The sequence below is a fragment of the Eublepharis macularius genome, chromosome 12, assembly GCF_028583425.1.
Source record: "Eublepharis macularius isolate TG4126 chromosome 12, MPM_Emac_v1.0, whole genome shotgun sequence".
In the NCBI taxonomy this organism is placed as follows: domain Eukaryota; kingdom Metazoa; phylum Chordata; class Lepidosauria; order Squamata; family Eublepharidae; genus Eublepharis; species Eublepharis macularius.
The window spans coordinates 48405149-48425194 of record NC_072801.1 but is presented as its reverse complement, the minus strand read 5'-3'; the positions used below and the strand labels follow the sequence as shown (position 1 = coordinate 48425194).

The 20046-nt window shown below is 44.9% G+C and overlaps 1 protein-coding gene across 2 annotated transcripts; it reads right to left on the bottom strand.

Annotated features, from left to right (window-relative positions):
* Positions 1 to 3747: 3747 nt before the first annotated feature.
* JOSD2 (Josephin domain containing 2) lies at positions 3748 to 12577 on the bottom strand. 2 transcript variants are annotated; one of them, XM_054995621.1, is made up of 5 exons: positions 12403 to 12577; positions 10408 to 10594; positions 7533 to 7658; positions 6733 to 6927; positions 3748 to 5426 (listed from the first exon to the last, which is right to left on the bottom strand). In XM_054995621.1, exons 2-5 carry the CDS (start codon positions 10548 to 10550, stop codon positions 5324 to 5326), a joined length of 567 nt encoding a protein of 188 aa, XP_054851596.1. In that variant the 5' UTR covers positions 10551 to 10594; positions 12403 to 12577; the 3' UTR covers positions 3748 to 5323. The 2 variants fall into 2 exon arrangements, with proteins under 2 accessions (XP_054851596.1, XP_054851597.1); XM_054995622.1 differs by lacking the exon at positions 12403 to 12577 and adding an exon at positions 12070 to 12257.
* Positions 12578 to 20046: the final 7469 nt, after the last annotated feature.

Below are 20046 nucleotides of genomic sequence, written 5' to 3'. Positions count from 1 at the left end.
ATTCCATGAGTCTTAGCAGAGCCTTTTTCAGGTGGTTCCACAGGGCCATTCCTCCCTTTTTCACTTGCAGAAAAGCTGGCTTGACCCACTCCATTGTTTTCTTATTTAGATATTTTTATTTCCCAATTTTAAGTTTGGATTCAAATGGTTTACCAAAAATACAATTTAAATGGAAAGTCCATGTGGTATAGTGGTTGGGGAGTTGGATTAGGATCTGGGAGACCCAGGCTCAAATTCCCATTCTGCTATGAAAGCTCAGTGGGTGACCTTGGGCCAGTCACACCCTTTCTTTCTCTCTCTTAGCCTAACCTACTTCACAGGGTTGTTGTGAGGATAAAATGGAAGAGGGGAGAATGATGCAGTAAGCCATTTTGGGTCTCCATTTGAGAAAAAAGCAGAGTATAAATAAATAAAATATGCCACAAGTGTGGATCATGAAAAGCTATGGACAGTTTTAAAAGAAATGGGTGTGCCACAACATCTGTTTTGATGCACAATCTGTACACTGGACAAATGGCTGCTGTTAGGATGGAACATGGAGAAACAGAATGGTTTCCAATTGGCAAAGGATGCATATTATCTCCCTATCTGTTCAATCTATATGTAGAACATGCCATAAGGAAAGCTGGATTATATTTAAATGAAAGTGGAGTGGAAATTGGTGGAAGGAACATTGACAATTTGAGATACACAGATGATATCATGTTACAGGCAGAAAATAGTAAAGACTTGAAACGACTACTGATGAAGGTTAAAAGAGAAAATGGCAAAACAGTATAACAGCTGAATATCAAGATGTAAGTAATGATTACTGAGGAATTGTACAGCTTTAACGTTGACGATGAAGCAGCTGAAATTGTTAAAGATTTTCTATTCCTTAGCTTAATCATCAACCCAAAGGGTGACTGCAACCAAGAAATCAGAAGGAGATTGGGACTTGGAAGAGCAGCTATTAACTAGAAAACATCCTTAAGGATAAAGAAATGTGGCTGGGGACCAAGATCAAGATAATTCATACTGTGGTATTCATTACTATGTATGAATGTGAAAGATGGACAGTGAAGAAAGCTGACAAAAAGAACACTGATTCATTCAAAATTTGTTGTTGGAGGAGAGTTTTGCAGATACCATGGACAGCCAAAAAGACAACTAACTAGATTCTAGATCAAATCAAGCCTGAATTCTCTCTAGAAACTAAAATGACTAAACTGAGGCTATGGTACTTTGGTCGCATCATGAGAAGACAAGATTCACTAGAAAAGATAATAAAGCTAGAAAAAGTTGAAAGCAGTAGGAAATGAGGAAGACCCAACATAACATGTCCTGTCTCCATAAAGACAGGAAGGCACGGCTTCCAGTTAACGATATGACATTTTGGAGACCATCGATTCATAGGATCGCCATAAGTTGGAAGTGACTTGATGGCACATAACACACACATACTAAGGTTCAGGACAACTAAATCTATAATGGCTGTAGAGTTTTTCTCTCACACCCTTTTCTAAAGAGAGTTTTGTACCCCTCCATTGTGTTGCCTATATGGAGATTGGCATAACTCTCTGCTGCCTCCTAGTGTCCTGAGCAGACACTGCAGAGATCAGAATACAGGAACACACTGGTTTGGTGCACATTTGAAAAAATTTTCAATTTATTTTCCCAATAGACTACCCTTTTGGTATGAGTGCCAAACAACTGCAACATTTACCCAGGAAGATGCTATGCACCACCAAACAATTCATGGGAGAAAAAATATATTTTTCCAGACACACTGGGAGCAAGCCAAGGCCCAGTGGCTCAGCCAGTGCCTCAGGGACGCGCCTTTTTTCCTTGAGAGAACCAGCCCTGCAGGTTGAGCAAAATAGTCTGGTGAGATGGTGTTTGGCACCGGTGCCAGGATTTGCCAACCTCTGTTGCAGCCTCCATTTCCCCATCTATACTATTAAAGACTTATTTTGGAAACATGTATGCTGTTTTCTCAGGCATTTGTGGTACAGTCCCTAGGAGGCTGAGCTAGGATTTGTGATTCAGGTTTAAATCCCCACTCCACCATGGAAGCACACCCAGATGACCTACCAGTCATGTTCTATCAGCAGCAGCGGGTTTGGTGTGAGAATTAAAGGAAAGAGACCAACGTTCTAACCTGCTCTGGGATCCCCATGAGGGAGAAAAGCAGGCTATAGATGTTCAAAGAAATAAACAAACTTCTGGTGGCTAACAAGAATCATATGGATAGGAAACAGAAAACGGAGGGCCTTTGAAAGAATCCACTGGTTGGAATAGGGATGTAAAATGGAAGGCTATACTTGAGCCTCACTCTGCCACAGCATTTGGCATCCCCTCTGCCAGTAACAGGGCAAATAGAAGGATCTCCAAATAGATCCTCCTCTCTGCTATGAAGCATTCATGGTGAACTTGGGCCCATTTCACTCAGTCTAAACTACCTTACAGGGTTGTTGTGATGATAAAATTGAGGGTAACACTGTATTTCAGTCTGAGCTCCTTGGCGGGGGTGGGGGGGAAAGAAATCCTTGGAACCTATTATGACAAAGTCACAAGGAAAGTAAAAACTGTACACGTTCCAGAACAGTATTACAAACATTTCTATCAATGAACCTCAATCCTATGCAAAACTGAGGGCCCCAGGGACACACAACTCTGCAAAGGGTTGGGTTATAAATTTAAACCACACCACAAAGGCAAGACATGTTCCGTAAAGTACAAGACATAAGAAGCTGCACTGGGGGAAAAAAATTAATGTATAAAGATTTTTTTTTAAAGACCTTATAAACCACACACATCCAGCTATGTGAGGAAGTCAAATCAATGGATCTTAAGTACCACGTACTTTATGGTCATTTTTGCCTGGCTATGGCTGCGCCTCTCTCTGGAGGAATGAAGGAGGAAGAGAAACTGGCATGAAAATTAAGGGAAATGTATGTTTGGAGGACCAGCCAACAGCTCTTTACAGACTTAACTGGCTTGTAAAAGGTCAAAGGCCCCCTCGATGCCTTTGGGGAAAAGTTGGCCAGTACCTTAGACCTATTCTCTCCAAGAAACAAAGCAGGAGAAACAGGCTGTACAGGCCTCGGGAGAAGGCCGAGAGCCTCCAGCTCAGGAAAAAAATGCTTGTTTGGCCAGTCCCCCTTTCACCATGAGCTGGTTCTGTGACCAGCCAGCTCAGTGCTGTGGTTAGTGTTGGACTAGGATCTGGGAGTGCCAAGTCCAAACCCCTTATGTGCCCCAAAGTCTAGGAGGGGGGGGGGGCGCTTGGGCCAGTTACTCTGCAGCGGAGCCAAACCAGTCTCAAGGGATTGTTTGAGGGTAAAAATGGAGGCAGGATGACTGATGTATGCCTCCTTGAAATCCTCAGAGGAGGGGTGGAATAAAAATGCATTCAATAAATAAAGCTGTGATGGGACGGGCAGGAACATTCATCGATCTGGCCCAGCCAAAACAATTATGCAAAGACATTTACAATGCAGCCATAAACAGAGATACACCTTTCCAAGGCCATTGAGTTCAAAGGCAGAGGGGTGCTATTTTGCTTACGATGGCACTACTAGTTACCCATCGGGTTCTCCCCGGCTTCTTAGACCCGTCACAACACACCCACCACCATCACAGTATTACTTTGCTGCAAGCCCTCAGCTCCACAATTTTAAGTCACTTTAACCCTTTCCCACCCATGCTCACAAAAGACTTAAAGACACACCTCACACCATTTCCACACAATGACGAGTCACAAAACGCTGGCACACGTTTTATTTGGTTTTGCATAATTGTGTTGTCTTCTTTTCAGCTTTGTAAAAGACTTCACAAGGTTGGGTTTGGATCTTTTCCAGGAGGAAGGCATGATAGCATGGGAACAGAGGCAGCCAAAAGACACAGAAATATTGGGACTAGAGTGGAGAGCTGAGCGCAGCGCTCACAGCCCATTGCCTGACCATACTATAGACAGACACCCTCCACCAAGCATCTGGTGCAGGTTTCTGACCTTTCTCAAGATACCTCCTCACCTATTTTCATTACTTCCCTCCTCATGAGGGCTAGAAACTTGCTTTCCCTTAAGAGAAAAATAAAGCAACAGATCCTTTTGCTTATATAGGAACACGAGTAGCCAACTTATTTTTATCCCTTTTGGGGCTTGTCCTTAAAAAATTCAACGAGTCCAGCTTTTTTGCATAGCAGATCATTGTTGAACGCAGGTCTGCCTGTTCAATTTTCATAACCAGGCTATTGATGCCCTGCTTAGAGTTTTGTGGATCTGCGTTCCACCGCGGAGACAAGGTCCATAGCCTCCCGATTCCCAGGTCTCCCTGACCCCAGTCCCCTTTGTACCTCGTTAGCACCCTATTAGCTGGCTTTTTCCTTTGCAATCCCATAACAAGAAAAAAAATCTCCTTTTGCCCTTTCTCCTGCTTCACTTGTAACTACTCCAGAGCTCTTCTTGATCCCATCTTCTCTGTGGTCAGTAGTAGAACATCCCTTGCAAATGCCATTATGCGCTGGGGAAACAGACAAGCTTCCAGAAAGCCAAGCAGGGATGTTGTCGCTCCTTGCCTGACTTGCATATTGATCTCACTCTCCCATAGCATTCCCTCTCCCTTGACTGCAAAAGGCCCCTCCACCACTATAAAAACCCAAAGATATCTGGTCAATTCATAATACTTCAGCACGCAGCATCCCCCTGACTTGATCATACCAGACTCTCACAAAAACCCCGTATGTTCTTCAAGGGTCAGCCCTGAAATGAGCAGGCAGCAGGTTTAGGGCAAACCAAAAAAACAAAGAGTTCCTGATTGGCCCATGGAACTTCATGCATTAGCAGAAACAATTTTTACAAAAAGGATCACATAAATATAGGGAGGAAAGGTCTGCGGGGGATGATTAGCCATAACAGCTAAAAACATATTCTTTACATTCAGGCACATTGATACCAAGGACTGATACACTCTAGGGATCAACAGGGTTAGGTTATCACTACCATGCCCTGCTTATAAACTCTTCCTCGCCCTAGAGAGGTTACTAATGGAAGACACAACATTTCTATTCTTTCAGCTTCAGTGTGCCCGGAAGAGATCCTCCACCATTTTTACTGCAACCTTTATTCCATACTATCCCAGGACAGGCTGAGTCTTTTAAAAGCAGGGGAAAGCCAGGGACCCTTATATCCTGGAGCAGAGGGAGGATGGATTTCTGGAAATCAGCTCTGAGACTGGCAGTGTAACGGGAGTGCACTGCCCTCTCCTCCTCACATCGCGGTTGCAAGGAGGTGGCAGAGCAGATTGCTCTGGGCGCAGATGGAGTTCTTTGGTACCAAGGTTCACTTGACAGTGCTTAGCCAGCTCCTGGCTTCTTCTGCTTCGTGAGGCACAACCAGCAGCAACTCACAGGGGCCCTGAGAAAGCACCTCCTGTAGGAATAACCTGGGAGGAAAAGGAAAGAGGGTTATGGAACAGCACTTCCTAAAAAGCAGGGATAGTTCCAGGGGACACACGAAGTTACTTTATACCAAGTCAAATCACTGGGCTAGCGAGGTCAGTAATGTCTGCTCTGACTGGCCACGGCTCTCCAGGGTCTCATGTAACCTCCTACCTGCTCCTTTTAACTGGAGATGAGAAAAGGGGAGGGATCAAAGGGGGAGAGTTGGGGGCAGAGAGAGGCTTTGGAATGAATCCGGCCATCCACACTTCAGGTGAGAAGCAATTAGGTTGTTTCATACAATGCATGAGCAGAGAGGTCAGAAGTTAGAGGTCAGAGGTTCCAGCCTCTCTTTCATGGCAGTGCAGATAAACAAAAATTTAACAGGATAAACAACAACAAATTGAGGAAGGAGTAGTCTGAAACCTAAGAAAATTTATTGGCATCAGGAAAGCATAGTATGACGGTTGGGCCAGTCACTCATTCACCGTCTTTCCGCCTAGCTGCTCTGCCTTCCAATTGTCCCCTGAGAGCTGGAATCACATCTAATAACAACAACATTCGATTTATATACTGCCCTTCAGGACAACTTAACGCCCACTGAGAGAGCTCTACAAAGTATGTTATCATTATCCTCACAATAATTACCCTGTGAAGTGGGTGGGGCTGAGAGAGCTCTGGAAGAGCTGTGACTGACCCAAGGTCACCCAGCTGGCTTCAAGCAGAGAAGTGGGGCATCAAACCTGGTTCTCCAGATTAGAGTCTCGCCGCTCTTAACTGCTACACCACACTGGTGTATGCCAGATACCAGATGTGTTCCCTGCTTTCTTGCCATCTTTCCCAGCCCACGAAATTGGTTCCTGCTTGTGAATACATTAACTGAACTCTCTTTGAATCTGTATGCTTGAAGGCTTTGCAATGAAAAAGTGAGGTATGATTATTCAAAATAAGAACAGAGGCAAATAAAAGCTACGTCCATCACAAAAGCAATCCTGAGAAACTTTCAGTGCCCAACTAAGCAGAATTACATTCTTCTAAGTCTGCTGATGTCCATAAGCGTAGAAGGGTGTCATTCTGCTTAGGATCACACTGTTATGGGTGAGAACCTGAATTCTAAACCTTGAAATTTCTTCCAGCTACACTACTTTGATTTAATCCATCATAACCATCAAACACAGTCTTGTGCAGAGATTGATTGACACAGACCCAGCATTCCCCCAAAGCAAGCTTCACCTTCCAGCTCCCTCCCTTCCCTTTAATTTATCCTCAGTACAACATAGTATCCCAAAAGAGACGTCACAGCATCAGCACCTGAGCTCAGTTTCCCCGCCAATTGGAATGGGAGCCTTCAGCTTGGAATCAAGGTTGTAGTAGGTGCCATCGAGCTGTCGCACAGCGACCCAGTGCCGACGCCTCACGGGAAGAGACAGGAAGCCCAGGGACACATTGGATGGGACATTCACAATGAAGCCAAGAACCCCTGCCAGGGACAGCTGTTCCAGGGGCCTGAAACACAGGAGAGAGACAATGGGTGCAGCGATGGTTCTGAAGAGAGTTCTGCTTCTAAAGGGGCCCACAGAATGATCTGAAGACAAAAGCACACTGCTGAAGCTAAGCAAAGTCTCAGCCTGGCCAAGAACCTGGATGGGAGACTCTCTGGAAGTCTCATATAAACCATTCTAAGCCTTTTGCATACCTGAAAGTCAGCCTGATTGGATCCCAGTTTTAGAAGATGTCTTTTGGTCCTTTGTTGACCCCAAACCCGGGTTAAAGCAAGAGGATTCTATATCTATAGAGCCAGTAGTTAAAAGGTCACACTAGGAACTGGTTCAAATCCCTGCTCTGCCATGAAAGCTTGCTAGGTGACCTTGGGCTTATCACAATCTCTCAGCCTAACCTACCTCACAAAGTTTTTGTTGCAATGATAAATTGGAATAGGGGAGAATTTTGTGGTAAGCCATTTTGAGTCCTAATAATGAGAAATAATAAGATGTATATTTTTAAGAAAATTAAAAATCCTGTAATTTTCTGGATCGGTTTCAGTAACAAGGTTCAGAATTCCTGAACATTTGGGTATTCCCATTCGGCAGGCTCCCCCATTAGCAACTCACCTGCGCTTGTCCCACCAGATGGCTACGAGCCCGACACTCTGTAGGGCCGCCATGATGACGTTGACATCATAGTTACCCGTACCCAGAAAGCTGCGGTGGGGATTCCATCTGGCGTCTGGGGCCAGCCTGTTGGAGAAAGAAAAGAAGGGACCCAATAATTAAGTAGACTTGTTCTAGGTCAGATCCTTCATCTACCAAGACCAGTATTGCCTCTTCCGCCTGGCAGCGGTTCTCTAAGGTCTTTCCCAAGTCTGCTGTGGGATGCTTTGGCTGGAATTAGGAACCTTTGGCATGTGGGCCACGGACATTCACTGGGTGTCTTTGGGCCATCACTCTCTCTCAGCATCAGCTACCTCACAAGGTGGTTATTGTGTGGCCAGAATGGAGGAGGGAAAGAATGGCAAATAAAGCTGCTTTGTGTCCCATTTTGAGAGAACAGTGTGTGTGTGTGGGGGGGGGTAATAAATTTGTAAACAAACAACATTTCATATCAGTAAAAATCACATTACATTACATTTTGATCTGGAGCTCAGGGCAATTTACAAGGTGTTCCCTTCTCCAAGTTTACCCCTCCCCATCACACTTTTCCAGTAGATCACACAGGAGGTATGGAATTGGCTCAAGGTTGCCCAGAGGCGTCCTTGAGGGATGTGAACCCGCAGGTGAGTGGCTATGGCTCAGTGGTAGAGCATCTACTTGGCATGCAGAAAGTACAGGGTTCTATCCTCTGCAACTTTAGGTAAAGGGAGCAAGTAGCAGGTGAAGTGACAGATTGCCACCTGAGACCCTGCAGGGCTGCTGCCAGTCAGAGTAGACAATAACAAATTTGATAGACCAAGAGACTGAGAGTCTCTCTACATGAGACATCATACACGGGGACGCTCAAGTGTAGGGAGATGCAATGTTTGTTGGGAAGCATAGTTTAAAAAGACAGAGCCAGTGGAGATCGCTCCTCAGAGGGTTTGTTAATTTCATCTTCAATTGACAGAGTCTTCCAGAGGCAAAGATGAAACTAATAAACCCTCTGAGGAGCAATGTCCGCTGGCTCTAACTTTTAAAACTACACTTCCCGGCTAACATTGCATCTCCCTACACTTGAGCATTCCAGTGTAAGATGTCTCTTGTTGAGAGATTCTAAATCAAAGGAAACAAGTTAAGGTAAACCTACTGATCTGTAGGGTGTCACAAGCCGTATTTTAGACCTAAATGCTTACCTAAATAGCTTACTCTGCTTCAGTAAAGTGGCTGTCAAATACGAGATGCTATCAGGACTGAGCTAATTAAAACGGGCGTGCCATCTCAATGGTTTTAAACAAATGAATGAAACTGAATCAAAGAGTTAATGAGGGTGCAAATGTCTGGAAACAGGAAGGCGCCTATTACACAGTAGGAACACGGAACAAAACTTCCTTTTACAGGTATAGTAGGAGCATTTCACTCAAGACACTTCGGGAGTTGCCTGTCCCAATTGTCCACTGTCAAGGAGGGCATTTGCATTGGTGGGGAGTGCCCCGAGTGAGCACTTTGCCCCAGCCCACGAAGTTTCCTGGCCAGATTCTTGAGAAGACTTGCAGCTCTCGAGGAGCAGCAGATTGGTGCCAAGCAGGAAGAGTCAGCTGGTGAACTTTAAAACAACCAATTTAAGGCAAATGGGCAGGTTCTGTCAAGGCCTGTAGTAATGTAGGCACTACCAAGTTTGTAGGTGAACTGGGAAAAAGAGGTGCAGCAGTTTGGCTGCAGAGGTAAAGCTGTCGACTGTCATGTAGGAATGCCCACTTCTCTTCGGCAATTCAGCACATACACACAATTTGGATTGCTTCATCTTTCCTTATTTTTAAAAACAACAAGAAGAAGATAAACAGCCAAGCTTCCAGTCCTCATGAAGATTGTAGAGATAGATAAAACTTACTGGAAGCATTTATATTTTTCAGGTCAACTGAAACCTCTATGGAAAATAAAATGCAGGTCATTTCCAATAATTTTCTTTCTTCTTACCACATACCTAGTCCAGCAGAAACTGGCCACCAAGGAGAGTGAATTAATATAGTTTTCCCATTCTCAGCATATAGTAATATATACTACTATATGTACTAATATATTAATATACAGAAATATAGTTTTTCCATTCAGTCCGTGTCTACTTTCACAATGCAGCCCAATGTTTATATGGGCCCCCTCAGACACCAGCTGAACCTGTACTGCAGCCTCTTTCACCAGTCTATTCACAGCTCGTCTTTCTTCCATCACTTATTTTTCAAGTCTCACACACTTGGCCTAACCTACCTACCTCACAGGCCTGTTGTAAAGCTACAATGGAGGAGAGGAGAATGATGTAAGCTGATTTCAGTCACCCACTGGAGATAAATGTGGGCTATAACAGAAATGAATAAATACATTTTGGAAATGCTGAAATACTGACGTTCAAACTATAGCACCTAACTGCATATCTCTTTATATAATAGTTGTCCGATTGGTATTAACATAATTGCACAGTTAATTTTGAGCCAAGGGGCAGGGCTTGGTCTTTGATTTTTTTTTATTTCCTTACCAAGAACTGGTATTTCTCATGGAGCAGAGCAGTTTACATATCACAAAGGGTCGGGGTGGTGGTGGTCACAAAAGTAGAGACAGGAACGCTCAGGGGAAAAGATGACAGGGAAAAAAACACCACTACCCCCCGTGGAAATCTTGGGAAATTTGGGGAAACACTGAAAAAAATAACTGCTACGGATTGTTTTCCTTCTAGAATGAGTAAAGCGCTAGTTAAGACTCCCCCCTGCCCCAATCAACTTTGCCACTGGAAAATTTGGGAGAGCACTAAAAACCTCTGGAGAGATACATGAGAAAACAGAGAAGAGGAACTCCCATTCCACACCTCTTGCAGATCTCATCAGCTGCCTCTTGGGTGAAGAGTCGCTCCTGGAGGACGTTATTGAGGGCATGGACGGCACACAGTTCAAGGCGCTGACGTTCGTGGTAAAGCCCAGTTGCCTCACTTCGCCCTGAGCTCCCCGACATCACGCCCACGCAGGCCCAAAAAGTCCTCCTCCATGAGGTCACCCCTGAAATGAAAATCCATGCATCACAGAGACAGAGAAGGAGGACAAACCACAACTTGTATCTAGGGGTATGTCAAATATGTTAGGTGGTTAGAACTGGCAAATTAGGGTGACCAGGGTTCAACTCCTCACTCAGTCTCGGAGTGACCATGATCAGTTGCATGCTCTCGCATCCAGATCTACCTCACAGGGTTGTTGGGAAGGTTAAACAACAGAGGAAAGGAGAAATATACATGCCACCCCCAATCTCCTTGGAGGAAAGACAGGATAATAGACAGACTAGACTGGTCATTTTGGAACAGTGAACATTTGCTGGCCTCTCTCACCTCTAAACCTCCTGACAATGCGCAGCTCTTCGGACTGCCCATTCTTCCTTGTATTTTTCCTTCCCCTCTCAGACGCCTTCCTCTGGCCTTCTCATTCCTTTACACTAGTCACAGCACTCCTTTCCCTACACTCCCCTTGCCCTAGTGACTTCTGCATCACCTACCTTCTCTTCTACTTCCTCAAGCCCTTCTGCCCACCATGCCCCCCCTCTAGGATTTCAGCAGCTCAGCCAATAGCAGCAGCTTCTGCTTACTAGTCAGTCTTTAAAGTACTAAGTACTCCTCCTCTAACACAAGGGAACCCAGCCAATCACTCCCAAAGCTTCAGTTGTCACCAATACAAGCCCCCTTCATCATCATCATCAACAACAACAACAACAACAACAACAGCCTGATTCACTCCTTGGAGTTCATCAGGTCCCCCACTAACCCCTCAAATCTTGGGAGAAGGGGGGTAAAAACAATAATTCAAAATAAACATGCTACGGTACCACACAGAGACCAATACAAGCTCACTGGAATGGATTTTTTTAAAGAGCTATATACTTATATACTTACAGGTCATGGAGGGAAGCTGTTTTAGTCTAGAAGGTGCCACTGGGCATTGGCTTTAATTCTACTGCAAATTTATTCCAGGGCAATCTTTCATGAGTCAGAACTTGCCTTATCAAATACGTTCGTGGAAGAGGACTCGTAGAAGTGCGCTCTGACTCATGAAAGATTATGCCGGAATCAATTTTGTTAGTCCCACCGGACTCCTGTTTTACAGTTATAGGTGGAACAGAGATTCTCACTTATGGTAAGGGACCAACAGGGGCAAAAATCCCAGAACAGGACATGGTGAACGGATATGAATAGATTCATGGCCCGACCTAGTATCTCTTCAAGGAGGGCTGAAAGCCTCCCAAAACATTTCCCCTACGACCCCAGTGCCAATTCCAAGCTAGAGGAAGATCGATCGATCACTGGGCAATTGCTGTATTTCCCAACAACTGCACATTACTTCAGTAGCAGGTGTCAGTTGCCAAACAGGGCAAGAAGTATCAGAGCTGAGAAGAAAAAAAGGAACAACTCATTTCGTTATTGCTAAACACCTTAAAATGAGAAGCCACGAAAATTGGCCCTCTTGAGAGAGCCAGCATCGGTCCAAACCTCAAAAGCTGCGCTGAACTTCTCCCAAACAGCCGCGTCCGAGAGTACAGGGGAAGTTGAGCGCGTCCCGTTCGCAGGAGGAGAGGACTCTGCACATGCTCTAAGCACCGCTATTCACCAGCCGCCCTTGGCTGATCACACATGCCGGCCTTCCCCGAAGGACCCGGCCTCCTCTTTACATTGAATCTCTCCCTCCGACAACGAACACCCGCTTCGGGCCAGGCTGGGGCAACACCCTCGCCCGGCTTTGGGAGCGGAGAGATGAAGAGAGGCCGGGAGGCCGCCGAGAAGGAGAAAACGGCCCCGGATTCTTCTCGCTTTCTCCAAACTTACCTTAAAGGAGCCGGCGCGTCCCAGCAGCAGCAGCCGTGCCCCAAGAAACGGCTCTGAAGGCCAGGCTGACTATGCAGAGGCTGAGGACTACGATACCCAGCAAGCTCCAGGGACAACGGCAGAACTACATCTCCCAGCATGCGTTGCGGGTGGTCCAGAAAAACAGGTTGGACTACAACTTCCGGCATGCTCTGACAGCGCAGCAGGAGGCGGAGAGAGAGAGAGAGAGAGAGAGAGAGAGAGAGGCAGTGCTGGAAGAAGAGATTCCGGTTCCCCCCAATAGGGATGTAGAAAAACTAGTGGGTTGCCAGCTCCAGGTTGAGAAATTCTTGGAGACTGTGGGGTTGGGCCCGGAGAGGGCAGGTTTCGGGGAGGGGAGAAATCTCAGAAAGATTTTTTATATGTATTTTTAATTAAGCATTTTAAAACAGGATATATAAAAGATTAAAAAAATTAAAAGCAAACAGAAAAAGAGCACTAAAATAAAGAAAAATATAGGAATAATCTGTTTGCTCTGTGAAAGATATATGTATTACATATTATACACTCACTCCAAAATCACCATAAACAAATACTTCTCTTTTCCTCCTAAACATTTTTTTTGCTTTTGAAGATTAACATTTCTTAATCTTCAAATATCCAGAGGAGTTAGCCATGTTAGTCTGTAGTAGCAAAATCAAAAAGAGTCCAGTAGAGTCTTAAAGGTGCTACTGGACTCTTTTTGATTTTAATCTTCAAAAGCACAAATCGTTAGTTCATTTCTTTCAATTTCCCACAAAATGTTTATAACGGGTTTCCAGGTAGCAATAAATTTAGATAATGTCTTTTCCCTAATCGAAGTAAATTTGGCCATCTCTGCAAGCTCCATCATCTTCACCAGCCATTCCTCTATTGTAGGTGATATTGTGACTTTCCATTTTTTAGCATATAACAGTCTCGCTGCCATTGTCATATCCAGAAATAAAGTACCATGAGTTTTAATTCCAGATCACCAGGCGATGCCTGGAGGTTGGCAACCCTAAGTAGCACCTTAAAGACCAACTAGATTCCCTGGAAATTGCTGATCTTTAAAGTGCTACTGGATCTGAATCTTGCTGTACTGCAGACCAGCACGGCTACCCACCTGAAACTATGTCCATGGGGTGTGTGTGTGTGTGGGTGGGTAGGGGGGTATCCAGCCTCCTCCTTGTGACACAGAAAATTCAATTCCTAGCATGCCATGGGAAAAAATCGTTAAGTCTTTAAAAAGTTCCAGGACTCTTGATTAATTCAGCATGTGCTGTGGGTAGGTGTTTATACAGAGCAGGAAAAAAGGGGAGGGAGGCAAATCTGTTGAATTTTATGTTGTTTTGGCAAAGCCATAGAGATAGAGTACGAGAACTCGCCCCCACCACACCACACCCTTTTTTGTATGCTATTTACTGTCTTGTACTTTTATGGCTATGGAGAGGACAAACCACCTCTCCCAGCAAGCACTGAAACTGCCAGCATGCAATAAAAATGCAGCCTCCGGATTCTGCCACACAAAGGCTCAGGTGCACAGTGGGATGCGTGTGCATAGTTGGGTCATCTGTGGAAACACCAAAAAACAGAGTCCTGGAACATCTAAAAGACTAAGAAATACATGGCATAAGCTTCCTTAGAAATATTTCAATGCCAAGAGAGAGAGAGCGCACACACAAGAGAGTCACATTTCTAAAGTTTAGTAATCTGGAATAATTTACCACATCAGGCTCTGTACTCCCAATCACTACCAGAGTTTAAAAATGGTTGCTTTTAAATGCTTTGCTTGACATCTGGAGTAATGCGTTGGCTAATAGATTGCTAGTATTTTGAATGAGCCTAGTTACAAGAGCAATCTGTTCAGTATTCTTAAAGGCATTAAGTTATAATATAGACCACATTTCCCTTTTTTTCACTTCTGTCCCATTTCTGTCTCCACTGGGGAGCCAAAGCTGCTTATAACATTGTTCTCCCCCTTCTTTAAGCCTGTGAGGTAGGTCAGGCTGAGTGATGGAGCTTCTTTCGTAGAGTGGGGATGTGAAACCAGTTCTCCTAAAACGATATTAGCTCCTGCATCACTATGAGGGATTTGAAGGAGAGAAAAGGAAAAAACATGGAAAGTATGCCATCTTGCTAGGGCTGCCTGCTCCAGGTTGTAGAGTTCTTGGAGATTTGAGAGATGCCACCTGGAGGTGGGGTTTGAGAAGGGGGGGGGACCTCAGCAGTGTATGATGCCATAGAGACTATCCTCCAAAACAGCCATTTTCTCCAAGTGAACTGATCTCTATGTCCTAGAGATGAGTCATAATTCCAGGAGACCTCTAGCCACCACCTGGAGGCTGGCAACCCTACATGATCTTGTAGGTGTTTGATAAAGGGTCACCACATCTCTGAAGTACAGTTTCTGTCCTACACTGAACACTTGTGCTATGATCTAAGCGGTGTCCAAACACAGCTCTTTTGCTGGTCTCTAACAGGGAAAAAAATTACATTTCCCAGCATGCTGAGTTTTACGTACTTCCCCCCACTGACACACACACATTTGTGCATCCTTCCCATACATACCTATGTGCTCTAAAGTTGTAACTGTCTTATGGCAACTCCAGCAAGGAGTTTTCAAGGAAATCTGCAGAGTCTTCCTCTGTGTTCCCCTATGCAAGTTCTAACCCTGCTTAGCTTCTGAGATCTGATGAGATTGTGCTGACCCACGCCACCTTCCCTGTGCATCCTCCTCCCATAGCCCAATGAAAATACGGTCTTGCCTTCCAAGCACAGAAGGTTGGGGGCAGAGCTTGGGGAGGGCAGATTTGGGGGAGGAGATGGATCTCAGCAGGGATGTGATGCCACAGAGTCAGCCTTCCCTCCAAAGCTGCCATTTTCTCCAGAGAAACTCATCTCTGTAGTCTGGAGATCAGTTGTAAATCTGGGGGAACTCCAGGCCCCACCTCGAGGTTGACAGCCCTGAGGTTGGGCCTGGAATTCTCTTGGAATTACAATTGCTCTCAGGCTATAGATATCAGTTCTCTGGGAGAAAATGGCAGCTTCAGAGGGTGGACTGTATGGCATCGCATCCTTGCTGAGTTCTTGTCCATTCCCAGATTGCACCATCTCCAGGCTCCACCCACAAATCTTCAGGAAATTCCCAACTCGGAGTTGGCATTGGCAACCCTATCTGGAAGTTGGCGACCTGAGATCTGGTGCACACACCGAGTGCAAGGGTTGCCAGCTCTCTCTTCCTGGGTAATCATGGAGATTTGGGGGTGGTGCTGGGGGCGGGAAATTGGTGGGGATGTGATGTCATTTTCTTCAGAGGCACTGATCTCTGAAATCTGGGAATCAATTATAATCCCAGGTGAACTCCAGCTCCTCCTTGAGGTTGACAAGCGTACCAAGAACAGCCAGAGGCTTGTTATATAATTTAAATGCATGGGAAATAAAGGAAGAAGTGATATCGATTAATAACAATTGCTTCCAGCATGGGCCATATATTTTTCTCTAAATCCTACAGATTTGTGACTTTAAGAACCATATGTTTAATTAATTTACAGCTCAATCCTAAGAAGAGTTACACCAGTCTAAGCCCATTGATTTCAACAGGCTTAGACTGGAGTAACTCTTTTTAGGATTCCACTGTTTGAGTATTTACAGACCAAGTTTCTATCAACTAGCATCAGCTCTAAAACAACTGACAATGAATCAATAATAATAATAGACAGTAATAAAAAAACCAACCAAGAAAATGTTAAAAGCAACCACAGCGCATTAAACGTAAAATTGTCAAAAACCAATTTGTTTAAAATCATTTTAAAAGTTCATAAATAGCAAATAAACCATAAAACAGCAGTTCATTCATAAAACAACTTCCAGCCAAGCCATTAATCCAGTCTCAACAATCCCAAGAGCTTAAAAATACTGTACGATCAACATACTATGATCAACATAGTTTTAAATGCCTTTTTTAACCTCACCCATTCCTCCAAGTAGCACTTTAAAGACTAAGAAAATTTGTTTTAGCATGGGCTTTTGAGAGTCATCACTCACTTCATCAGATGCACAGAAATGCACATCTATTAGGCTTGATTAAATACCCAGCAGAAAGAGGGAGGGGGTTACAAAGAAAAGCGGGCTGGAGTAAAACAACATCCAATCAAAAGAGAAGTCAGTTCATCCAGAGTACAAGCAAGACACTCCCAACAACAGCAGAGTAGAATAAACAATGGGTTGGATCCAACCAGCTTGTCAGCTGGTGATAAAAAAACATAGGGATGCCATTTGTCTGTTATTGGCAGGCAACCCCTCACCAACACTCCCTTCTCCTACTGGAGCTCACTGGAATGGCAGTGGAACAAAGGGAGTGGTAACTGGTGTTGCTTGACATGGCAACATCACTTTCCAGTCGAGACTTGGAAATGATATTGGCATGTCAAGTGATACTCTAGGAATCCCGCCATTCTTTATGTTCTTTACCATAGAGATTTGGAAAATTCCTAGCACATCTTCTGGTCAAGCAATGCTGATTTCATCAGTCTCAGCCTTCCCCTAGTCTTACACCAATTGGAAGTGAAGGGCTGGAAACCCTAGGAGGAGGAGTATCCTGCCCTTGTCCACCAAAACAGAATGTGCTGGGATCATGGACGAAAACCAGATGGAATAGGAACTGTAGTAAGGAGGAGGAATGGGCAAGACTGAATGAAAAAACTGGCTGAATCCAATTTGTCAAATATAATGCAGGATGAAATGTGATAATGGGAACAAATTAACAACTGCAAAGGGTGCACCTCCTAGCCTGACATTCTGTCTGCTATATATCACTGGTGAATGGGTTAAAATTTCAAACACATATATGTAGAAATTACAACTTTATTACTGCCTCTCTGTGCAAGAAGCTTCCTCTGTTGAATTTCTGCCTGCCCAGGAACTGTTAACGGCGGACTAGCTGGCAGGAGAAGTGGGGGCCACCCTTAAGTCTTCAGAGAACTGGAAAATGCTGGGGGGAAAGCAGCATCCTTTACCCTCTGACAACCTCATTAGGAACACAATACTTCTTTAGTACCAGCAATCCTGTAAGAATTGAGCAATATTTTCTTCCAATCTCCCCACATCTTTGTAGTAGACTCCCTGTAGGTATCGCTCCTTGTACTCTGCAGCATTTGAAATAAGAGACATCTATTATGTTTTGTGGAACTGTGATTTGTTTTAATTTATAAAGCACGACGGTATTGACATATCGTTGGCAACCAGTGCACACATTACTAGTACAAGGGAACTGCTGTGTCTTACAGAAACCCTATCACAGATGCTGAATTGCACTGCATGAGGTGCAGTCTGCAACTCTGAAGAACAGACTTACCAGGTTGCCAGCCACCACCTTAATCTCCCACTACTGATTCCCCCCCACCCACCCTTGCTCAGTGGAACGGGGTGGGAGGAACATTGTGGAACACGGTGACGTCACTTCTGGACTTACTTCCAAGTAGATCCGCTTTTTAGGCTTGCTCCAGCCATGGAAGCAATACCAGCATATGTCTGATCTTTATTCATTTTTTTCTTGCAATCAACAAACAATCACAACACTCCTTGACATGTATCACCTAGCTTACAAACTCTTTAGATTAAAATAAAACCAGGGTTGCAATGTTCAATCAGTTACATTAATCAATTAAAAGCCTTTTGATCAACTCACGACGTCTTTAATCGGATGACAGCCCTGATCAAAATACAACGTCAAGGTAAGAAATACAAATGCAATTTAAAGTATAATGAGCTTTAAAAAGAAGAGGAGGAGGAGGAGAGAGAGAAGGAGGAGAGAGAGTAATTTACACTGGACTTCTGAGGTTCTTTTATTTAGCATAAATGCTCAGGGAGGCACATTGGATTTGTACCTTCAATTGACAATGTATTCTGTCCATTCTTCCCTCCGTAGAGCAGGGGTCCCCAACCTTACCTGTATGCACTACTGGAATTTTGAGAATAGGGAGTGGGCACCTCCACAAAATGGCTGTCAAGCGGGTACAGCCAACAACAAAATGGCCGACATAATGAAAGGGGTTGTGGCTCAGTGGAAGAGCAGATGTTTGGCATGACAAAAGTTCAATCCCCAGCATCTCTGGTTAAAAGGATCAGGTTGTAGGTGATGCGAAAGGCCCCTACTTGAGTCCCTGGAGAGTGGCTGCTGGTCTGAGGGCCAAGCTACACATGACGAATGACACTTGAACGGCAAGTGGATTGAGTGGAGGGCAAGTGAACAGGGAGAAATACACTTGCCATTCAAGTGTCATTCGTCATGTGTAGCTTGGCCCTGAGTTGACGATACTGACTTTGATGGACCAATGTCTGATTCAGAAGAAGGTAGAGGCCGGTCCCAAAATGTTGGGAGACTCCAAGCTTCCCTGATGGTCATCATATGTTGCCCTGCAAGTATGATGTGCTGTCTCCCTCTGACCCTAACTGCCATGACCTGTCAATCTGTGAACTTCTGTCATGCTGACAGTAACCTTGGACACTTGGTGTTTCCTTCTTCCTGACCAGCAGCGAGTGTCTTCAGTGTGCCACTTCCATCCTACCTGCCAAGGATGCTCTATTGTGCTTTTGTAATTTTTCATGTCCTTAAAACTTACTGTATATAATAAATATAACAACAGAATGTCTGTCAAAATATAAATGTTGTTACTGGGGAAAGTAGGCTTTTTAGTTCTATCCTGGTGGTACCCAGGTTCTTTGATAGAGTAACTGGTGGGACACACGATATGAAAGGCTGAGAACCACTGCTCTAGAGGATGTTTAGCTTCTCGTGCTGCGGTGGATTTTGCCCAAAGTGCCACTTGGATTACAGTGGCATTTTGAGCAAAAAAAAAAAAAAACCCACTGAAAAATACCCCAGAAAGTTAAGTATGCTTGAATTAGAAGAAGGGATCTTTTCTCTCTAATTGTTTTCTCTCCAATGGTGAGCCCAATAGGACTTGCTTCTAAGGTTTCCAGCCTCCTCTGAAATGAGAGTTTGCCTCCAGACAAGAGAGTTTGGCTCCCTTGGAGGCAGGCTGGTGTCCGCATACCAAGAGGTAGGGCAGCTGCCAGGGCCCAGAGCTTCTGGCGGGGTTCACTTACTGCTCCTGACTCTCCTCACCAGTGCACCCTTCTCCCACCCACTCACTTGTGCATGTTTCACCCCTTTCATTTCTGGCTGCACGGGCTGCCCTGTGGCTCCGATGTACAGGTAGAGGCTCTCCAGGCAGCCATGGGAGAGTATCCCCTAACTGCATGCAGCACCCAGTGTTGTGGAGGAAAGGGAAGGGTCAGGCTGTGTAAGTGGCTGTGAGTGCGAGTGATGGGAGGGCTTATGAGTAGGTGGGGGAAGGACACACAGGTAGGTGGAGGCATGTGGGTGGGAGGGAGGGAGGTGTGAGTGGAGGCAAATGGTAGAGGAGGACCCCGGGCACTCTCTGCCTCAGCCCCTCCCCAACCTCAAGCGGGCCCTGCCTAGCGGAGAAAGGCAACTTTGGAGGGCTGACTCCACAGCCTTCTCCCTAAACTTGAGAAATTTCCCAGGCCAGAGTAGGCAATCCTACACGCTCCCTTAACTGGAATCCGAAGGTTATTTATGTTAGCTGAGTGCAAAAACAGAGCAGTGAAGTTACGCTGTGC

What these genes read in the sequence shown, in the direction of transcription:
- JOSD2 (XM_054995621.1), bottom strand. Translation starts at nt 10,550, where the DNA reads ATGTCGGGGAGCTCAGGGCGAAGTGAGGCAACTGGGCTTTACCACGAA. An exon ending in GCTGATGAGATCTGCAAGAG is followed by an intron (nt 7,659 to 10,407) that starts GTGTGGAATGGG and finishes TTTCTCCAACAG; the next exon opens with GCTGGCCCCAGACGCCAGAT. An exon ending in GGCGGGGAAACTGAGCTCAG is followed by an intron (nt 5,427 to 6,732) that starts GTGCTGATGCTG and finishes TTTTCCTCCCAG; the next exon opens with GTTATTCCTACAGGAGGTGC.